The sequence below is a fragment of the Pistacia vera genome, unplaced genomic scaffold (genome assembly GCF_008641045.1).
Source record: "Pistacia vera cultivar Batoury unplaced genomic scaffold, PisVer_v2 Contig712, whole genome shotgun sequence".
In the NCBI taxonomy this organism is placed as follows: domain Eukaryota; kingdom Viridiplantae; phylum Streptophyta; class Magnoliopsida; order Sapindales; family Anacardiaceae; genus Pistacia; species Pistacia vera.
In genome coordinates, this window is record NW_022196571.1 from 62,299 (window position 1) to 71,545 (window position 9,247).

The 9,247-nt window shown below is 38.2% G+C and overlaps 1 protein-coding gene across 1 annotated transcript; it reads left to right on the forward strand.

Annotated features, from left to right (window-relative positions):
• Positions 1-984: 984 nt before the first annotated feature.
• On the forward strand, positions 985-2,267 carry LOC116114500 (secreted RxLR effector protein 161-like). Its single transcript, XM_031400646.1, has 4 exons — positions 985-1,444; positions 1,488-1,590; positions 2,042-2,096; positions 2,208-2,267. Exons 1-4 carry the CDS (start codon positions 985-987, stop codon positions 2,265-2,267), a joined length of 678 nt encoding a protein of 225 aa, XP_031256506.1.
• Positions 2,268-9,247: the final 6,980 nt, after the last annotated feature.

A 9,247-nucleotide genomic window follows, 5' to 3' on the forward strand; every position in this document is an offset into this window, starting at 1 on the left:
TTCTCACTGCCCTCTTGTAATTGATTTGACTCCTCACAGTTCCTACTTCATCAACTGGTCTACCCTGCTTTACCTCTATGAAACAGATTCTTCACTGTCAACAACCTGTTCTCTACCTCTAAACACCATCCATGTTAACCAGAGCAAAAACTAGTCTTCAACATAAACTGCCCTTATCATATCTGGTCAAGAACCTGTTCTATCTGAACCTAATTCAGTTACTGAAGCCTTGGTCAGTAATGAATGGAGAGAAGCCATGCAACTTGAATATGATGCATTGGTAAAGAATAACACTTGGTCCTTGTTCCCAAGATGAGTGATATGCAGATTGTTGGTAACAAATGGGTTTTTGGACAAAGTTTCATGTTGATGGATCCCTTCAAAAGTACAAAGCAAGGCTGGTTGCCAAGGGGTTTCAGCAAACCCCTGGTTTGGATTTTCTTGAAACCTTCAGTCCTGTAATTAGCCTTCAACCATCAGAATTATCCTAACCTTGCTGTGACAAATGGATGGACATTCAACAAGTGGATGTCAATAATGCCTTCCTCAATGGCACCCTCAATGAAACAGTCTATATGAGACAGCCTGAAGGTTTGAAAATCCTCAATTTCCTACTCATGTTTGCAAATTAAACAAAGCCCTTTATGGACTTAAACAGGCTCCAAGAGCCTGGTTTGATAAACTGAAGTTTGCTCTTCTGGACAAAGGATTTAAAAACTCTATATCTGATTCCAGCCTATCATTTTCAAAAATGATTCCTTCAATCATCTATGTCCTTGTATATGTTGATATCTTAATTACTGGCTCCAATATCTCATTCATACATCAGCTTGTTCAAGATCTTAATGATCAGTTTGCCTTAAAAACTCTTGGGTCTATTAAGTACTTTCTTGGGTTGGAAGCCACAAGAACCTCTACTGGATTCATTTGAAGCAAACAAATACATTGTTGATTTGCTGTCTAAAACTAAGATGATTGATGCTCATGCATGTCCCACACCCTGGCTGTTGGCACAAAACTGTCTTCTACTACAGTGAACTGTTCCAAGATCCAGCCTCTACAGAAGCACCATTGGAGCACTTCAATTACCTAACTCTAACTAGACCCGACATCAGCTTTACTGTCAATAAGCTGAGTCAGTTTTTACAAGCACCAACGGAACTTCAATGGCAAGCTTGTAAGAGAGTTTTAAGGTATATCAAAGGTACACAGTATCATGGGTTGCAGTTCAGACCAGCTGCATCTTTGAATGTTGAATGTTATGCTGATGCAGATTGGGGCAGCAATTTAGATGATCGACGGTCCACAAGTGGGTACTGTGTTTATCTAGGTCCTAATCTTATCCAATGGAGTTCTCGAAAACAGAGAGTTGTTGCTCTTTCTTCAACAGAGGCTGAATATAGAGCCTTAGCACACACAGCTACTGAAATAGCTTGGTTGCAAAGTATGTTTTCTGAGTTAGGATTGATTCTGAAAAAATCCTCCAGTAATTTGGTGTGTTAATGTCAGTGCTGGTGCTCTTGCTGCAAATCCTGTTTTTCACTCAAGGACCAAGCATATTGAGATTGATATCATTACATCAGGGATCAGGTTTTAGCTAAAAAACTCATGGTTCAATATGTTCCGTCTAAACTTCAAATTGCTGTGTCCTTACTAAAGCCTTATCAGTAGCTCAATTCCTTGAATTAAGGGAAAGTTAATGTTGTAGCAATGACCAGTCCAGAAATTGAAGCAGAAGCTCAGATTAAAAGGTAGCAGTTTTGTTGTAAAAATGAAGGTCTGGAGGTGATCTGGAGTATGTGTCGATTTGTGAGTACAGTTTTGCAATTCTGGAGGTCTGGAAGTAGGAGTTTTTTTTGTGTTGTGTGTGTGTAATTCTGAAGGCTTTGTGAGTGCAATTCTGGAGGTCTAAAGGTCTGAAGTTGTGAAAATTGTTGCTTTGATGTGTACTGTGTAAGAAGCAGTTCAGGTATGAAGTGTAGGCAGCTATGCAAATGCAATTCTGAAGTTGTGAAAATGAAGTTTGATGTGTGTGCAACAGTTCTCTCTCTGGTATGTTAGCAGTTTTTGGAGCTGTTAAGTGTAGTTCTCTGCTGGTTTGTTTTGTGTTGCTGAAGCAAAAAAATGAAAATGCAGTTGTTGGAGCTGTTAAAGTGTGTTCTCTGCTGGTTGTTTTGTGTTGCTGAAGCAGAAAAATGAAAATGCAGTTTGGAGCTGATAAAGTGCAGTTCTCTGCTGGAGTGTATGAAAATGCAATGCAGTTTTGACAAATGCAGAAAAATGTGCAGTTTAGAAAAATGCAGAGAAGTATACAGAACAATGCAGTTTGATGTGTGTGTAGAACAATGCAGTTTAATGCAGTTTTGACAAACGCAGAAAAATATGCAGTTTAGAAAATGCAGAAAAATATGCAGAACAATGCAGTTTGATGTGTGTGCAGAAACAATCAGTTTAATGCAGTTTTGACAAATGCAGAAAAATATGCAGACAATGCAGTTTAATGCAGTTTTGACAAATGCAGAAAAATGTTGCAGTTTAGAAAAATGCAGAGAATATGCAGAACAATGCAGTTTGATGTGTGTGCAGAACAATGCAGTTTAATGCAGTTTTGACAAATGCGGAAAAATATGCAGTTTAGAATAATGCAGAATAATCAGTTTGATGTGTGTGCAGAACTGCAGAGTGTTTAATGCAGTTTTGACAAATGCAGAAAAATATACAGTTTAGAATAATGCAGGAAAATATGCAGAACAATGCAGTTTAATGCGGTTTTGACAAATGCAGAAAAATATGCAGTTTAGAATAAATGCAGTTTTTTTTTGTTTGTGCAGTTCTGAAGCTTGACTGAGTTTCTGAAGATGTACTGAGTGTAAACAGTTCTGAAGGTTGTAAAATAAAGTTGATGTTGTATGTTGCTGGAAGACAACAAGAGGCTTCAACCAATGCAGAGTAGTCCAGTTTGAGGGGAAATGTTAAGCATATGATACAAAGGGTGCAGATTGTAGTTCGAGAAAACATAAAGGGCCACCCAGTAAAATTCCAATATGCTGTCGTTTTGAGTTAGTTTTGAGTTAAACACTTGAGCTCAAATGAGCTACTGAATTTTTACTTTACTCTTCTCCTTCGTGTTTTCTCTCCTCTGTATATAAGAGGGATTTTTGATTGTTTTCAATTTAATTCAATCAATTCAAATCAGATCCAGTTTTGCTCTTTCTTTTTAATCTTCACAACTTGATTAATCAGGTGAGAATTATTCCCTGTTATCAATATATCATCCACATAAACTAACAAATAATCAATGAGAGTCCTTTTTGCAGTAGAACAACTTACATCAGAGGTAGAGTTAACAAAACCCCAGGTCAGTAAAGCGCCTTTCAACTTATCAAACCAGGCCCTTGGGGCTTGTTTTAAGCCATATAAAGCCTTATGAAGGCGACAAACTTGCTGTGATTGAGAGAATCAGAAAATCTTCTCTGCCAACTTACCATTGAGAAACGCATTATTGTTATCAATTTTTGAATCTCCCAATCATAATAAACTACAAAGAGAACATAATTGAATGGTTGATGCCTTTACTACGAGAAAACATATCAAAATAGTCTAGACTGGGAGTTTGTTGGAACCCTTTGGCCACTAATCGGGCCTTATATTTCTGTAAAGATCTATCAAAGTTCAACTTTGTTTTAAAGACCCTTGCTTCCTACAACATGCATTCCATCCTCATAGGGTACCATTCCCAAGTATGATTTCTCATTAGAGCTAGATACTCAGCTTCCATAACTTGTCTCCATTCTGGGATCTCCAAGGCTTCTTTAGCAGATTTTGTTCCTTAGAATGGTATGATTAAAGAGCAGAGTTGAGGCTACAGTTGACTGTGATTGTGTAGCCAAATTAGGAGTAGTAGTTGTTATGAGAGAGGTGAAAGGTGCTGAACTAGTCAGAGCAGTGGCATTTGTGACAGTATTTAATTGTTGTGAAATTGTATGTGTATAGAGTAAAACTTGAGCTGCTGCAGACTTGGATCTTGTAACCATATTGTGGACATTAGTGACGTTGTTCACTGGGTTGGAAGCTGAAGGTGCTAGAAAGGGTAGAACAACCTCTAACTGTATATTTGGAGAGGCATGAGCAAATGTTTGTTGAGTTGAAAAGGCAGTATTTTCACTTATTCTCTACTGAAGGGACATCAGACCTGACTTCTGGAGAGCCTACAACAACAGTATTTCACTTATTACTCTTGCTAAAGGGACATCAGACCTAACTTCTAGAGAGCTTGCAACAACATTAGTGGAAGAAGATAAATCAGTTTGATTTAGTAGAATAGGACTAGCATCATCTACAGGCTTCGGTAAGGACCAGATTGAAACAACTGGAGCAGTGGAGATGTCACTTGAGACAGAGGTTGGACAATCCTGATTGTGAAATCCAGATTTAAAGGGAAAATTAGTCTCATTAATTTAACTTGTCTGACTATGTAAATGCACCCAAAGGAATCATGCATTTGTAGCCCTTTTGATCAAGGCTATACCCCAAAAATACACATTTCCGTATGAAATGACAATTTTGCTGTTGATAAGGCCGAAGAAATGGGTAACAAATGCACCCATAGACTTTAAGATCAGTAAGGGAGGTTCATGTTGAAATTAGTTGATAAGGTGAAGCACCATCAATCACTGTTGAAGGTAGCCTATTTAGCAAAAAGGTTGCGTGCAAAAGTAGACCACCAGAATTTGAGAGGCATGGAAGCATGGGCCAAGAGAGATAGACCAAATTCAACAATTGATCTATGTTTCTCTCCACTCACCCATTTTGCTAGTGAAACTGAATTCCATGTTGCTGCAAATTGAGAAAAAGGTCGAAATTCCCCACCCCAATCACTTTGAAGACACTTGATTTTAGTCCCAAGTTGATTTTCAACAAAGACATGGAATTAAGTAAATACATTAAAGCTTCCGACTTAAGTTTCAAAGGGTAAATCCTGTGTATCGGCTAGTCATCCACAACAATTATATAATATCTATACCCTTCCTGACAACATGGGAGTTGTTCCCCAGAAATCAAATAAATGAGTTCTAATGGGACTTTTGCTCTTGAGGTGGAACTAGGAAAATGGCACTACTGTTTTGCCAAACTTGCAAGCTTCACAAAAGAAGTTTTATTACTGTCATCAGAAACTTTTACATTTAGTTTCTTTAAAACAGAGCAAAATGCCTTAGCACTTGGATGCCACAACACGGCAGAATCAAGAACTACAAATGTCTTATTACAAATCAAGAACATCATGAGCTACACTAGTAAAAGCCTTGGAAACATCTTGAACTGAACAATGTTCTACTATGATTGAATCTGGAGCTACATTCTTTATTACTGAGGCTGGAACTGTAGACTTTATTTTAGTGGGGCACCGGAGATTGAAAAGATTTTTGGAAAGTGTCCTTCTAGAAACACTAACTGATATAGGCCATCTTTAATTAGACCTTGTAGTAACACAACTTGACTGCGCTTATCCTTTACCAAGTAATATTCAGCATGGAATTCAACAATTACATTATTATCTTTGGTAATTTGTGAAATACTCAGCAGATTTTTAGCTCTCTTAGGAACACATAATATGTTCTGAAGTTTCAGAATCCTATAGGAATCAAATGAGGGTATGAACATCAAACCTGTGTGTGTAATAGGCAATGAGTCTCCATTACCAACTTGTACCTTAGAGGTGCCTAGATAGTTGGATTTTACCACCATATTTGAGGGGTCAGCGGTCATGTGATTGGAAGCCCTTGAATCGATGTACCATGATTGATCATTAATGGTTTTGGGGGGTGGCGATAGGTTGTGCAATAGCTCCTGAAGATGAGCTACCATTTGTAGAAGCTTGCTGAGATGAGAAACCAGAATGGTCAATGTTGATGGCTGAACCATATAGTATTTTATTAGAAGAATGATGATATGAAGATAAGTGTGATGTGGAGTGCATAGGGCTAGTAATCGGTGGAGTTAATGGAGTACCACCATGACCAAACATTTGACAAGGATATTGTGGAGCCAACGAGGGACAGCCATATGCTGAGTAATCATGGCATCCAGCAACTGAGTTATGAACACTCTTCAGCAACATAGAGTTGGAAGCAAATAGAGCTTGAACAGGTTCATTTGGCTTTAGGGTGAAAAAGGAACAAAGAGGATTGTGACTTGTGTGTTCATAATTAGAATTAGCTACTATGAAACCTTGATAATCATGATCGAAACAATGATAGCATTACAGTGCTGAATGCCCTGTTTTACCGCACACTTGACACACCAATCTTGGCTTAAAATAGCCCTTACCTCGTCCTTTTCCTTTGTTGAAGAAAGGAACACTCCCAAGAACAAATTGTGAGGTAGGATTATAAGGGAATTTGTTTTGTTCAGCAGTAAAAGCTCCTAACATCTGATTTCATGCACTATACTGAGGGAGTACTGGAGATTCACCAATTTGGTTTGAATTTGTTGAGGCATTACATGCTGAGGCACAACACCAAGATAAGCTGAAACAGTTGATTGAACACCACTTGGGGATAGTGTAAAGGCATTCCAAATGAACTCAAAGTTAAACTTGGAGCTATTTCAGGTGGGTTTTGTCTTGAAGCCATTAAAGCAAAGGATAAATGCTCATGAAAATTCATCATTGCACCATGTTGTCTTTCTAAATGCATTTCATGTTTATGTAAAAGGAACTGGGCTTCTTGGAGTGTAGCATGGCTGTTGTTTGACTAAAGATTTGCGACAACGGCATCATATTCTGGTCCAAGACCATCCAATATATATAAAAGTAATTCTTCATCATCAATATTCACTCCACTTGCAATTAGTTCATCCCTTAATTCCTTCATCCTCAAAACATATTCATTTATACTCTGTGACTCCTTTTTAGTTGTCTGTAACAAGTTTCTCAAATACAAAGTTCTTGCCTTTGAAAAGGATTGAAAATGTAATTCCAAAGTGTTCCAAATTTCATACGCACTGTGGCATTTTCCTACATGTCTAAACATTGACTCAGAAATAGAAGAAATCAACCAACTCACCAAGAATTGGTCAATTCGTTTCCACATATGGTTTGGCTTCTTAATCAATTCTTCACTTTCTTCTGATTTCTCAAATTTAAAGATTGAAGGACAAGGATTCTCACCAGTTACAAAGCCATCCAATTTGTGAGATATTAGTGCTGGTAGGACTTGCGAATGCTAGTAATTGTAGTTTCTATCAGTCAATTTCACAGTTAGTGTGGGAAGTGAAAGTTGAGTTGCTTGGGTTTGTGCGTTTGCATTTCCAAACTGCTCCATATCTGCTTTAAAGGTGTTATTGAAAAACTCAGGATTCAGATTTTCCATTGACGTGTGTCTGAGGTTCTGATACCATGTAGAATTTCAAGAAAGATCTTAGAGAAATGAAAGAAAAATGCAGAGAAGAGTTGAAGAGAAAAGTTGTTGTAACAAACTTTACTTTTCGGTAAAAGTGTTTATTGACTTAGTTGAAAATGCGCGCGACACACTTATACTACTATTGGTCGCTAAACGCACCATTTACATAACTCTTTAGAGTTTACAAAATAACCCAAGCCATCTTTTACATTCTTACAATTACACCCCAGGTTTCTACAAAACTAAGCAAATAGAAACTGCACTAAAGCAGAGAACTGAACTGCAAAATAGAGACTCTTTTAGACTCTAGCACCTAAACTTTATATCACAATATTACTTCATCCTCAAGTAGATTCTTAGGATATTTTCGGTAGAAATTGGTTGGTTCTAAGGAAAATTTTGGAAGTGTTTGTGGTTTTCTTGTTAGAGGCTCTACGGTTTCCTTTGAAATACATTGAGCTTGATCTAATTCTAACGTGAAGCTTGTGGTGTGATTTTTATTAGAAAAGGTGTGTCTTCAAGTGAGTGGGATGAATTTTTTGTGAAGAACAGTTTTGTAAGTGGTTTTGGCTATTTGGCTATTTTTAGGGCACAAAGTGTCTGTGGAGTTTTGGTTTTTGGATTTGGGAAAGAAGATAGCTCCTATATACCTTGTTCCTTCATTTAGCTTGTCTCGGTTTGCTTGGCCGAGTCAAATGTTTTTTGATCTCAAGCTATGAGGTTTAGTTCGAGTGAAGGCTTAGGCTTGAGAGGCTTTGGTCGTGTAGAGGTTTCAATTGAGTGAAGATTTGAGGTTGACATCATTCGATCAGTTAGACTGAGCCGAGAGGAATATTTTCAACTACGTGGAGAAACTTCAACCGAGTGGGGAATTGAGATTGACATCGTTTGGTTAGTCAGACCGAGTCAAGTGGAGAAGTTTCAACCAAGTGGAGAATTGAGGTTGACACCATTCGATCAATTAGACTAGGTCAAGTGGGGTGAAGCTTTGTAGGTGATCATGTTGGAGTGTTGGTGGATTTGTCTAAGTGTCAAGCGTTGTTTAGGCTGAGCAAGATCGTGTGGTGATGGATGAGGGAGATGAGTATGAGAGGGCTAGTTCTTATGTGATAATGCATGATGGTGAATCTTTAGGACCTTGGGGAGTTAATATAGCCCAACATGCTGGCTAGGAGGTGCAAGGCCAAGCCGAGTTGAATGAAGAAGAGTTGAGTGAGAGTGAAGAGACAAATGATCTATCTGATGATGAGCCCTCGACAAGTGGAGGTTCAAGAGATGAACCAAGCCGACCGGGTGGTGGCATCTTGAATGTCAACTACCAATCCATTCTAAAAAAAAAAAAATGATGAATGGAGAATAAGGGTCATGTATCACATTCCCAACTCAGTGCAAATTCAGATACTTAGAGGATATGAACGAGCCAATTAGGACGTGCTAGATTATGTGAGCATGTACGAGATCCCATTCTTTGACAAGTTGAGACTACCTATCCTTTGACTGGTTTGAGGGGTCTTGGATCACTTCGTGATTGCGCCAAGTCAACTTATGTCGAATGGTTGGAGGTTGTTGCTTTCGTTGGAGATCCTAAGTGTGAGGAACTAGTGAGGTATGGGCTGCATGATCTCCTTTACTCCTATTATTTGAAGGAGCATGACTATTCATTAGAACTTGTGAAGGGAGAGGCCCAAACTTACGTGGATAATACTTATCCTAGCTTTCTTATGTGGACTGTTTAGGTAGATTGCTCCATTTTATCATTTTAATGCTTTTAACTTTACAACATTTTCAAAGATTGGTATGTCTAAATTTGATTTTGTATAATATTACGATTGCAGGGTATTATTGAC

What these genes read in the sequence shown, in the direction of transcription:
- LOC116114500 (XM_031400646.1), top strand. Translation starts at nt 985, where the DNA reads ATGCATGTCCCACACCCTGGCTGTTGGCACAAAACTGTCTTCTACTAC. An exon ending in TGAAATAGCTTGGTTGCAAA is followed by an intron (nt 1,445 to 1,487) that starts GTATGTTTTCTG and finishes AAAATCCTCCAG; the next exon opens with TAATTTGGTGTGTTAATGTC. An exon ending in ATCATTACATCAGGGATCAG is followed by an intron (nt 1,591 to 2,041) that starts GTTTTAGCTAAA and finishes TGTGTGCAACAG; the next exon opens with TTCTCTCTCTGGTATGTTAG.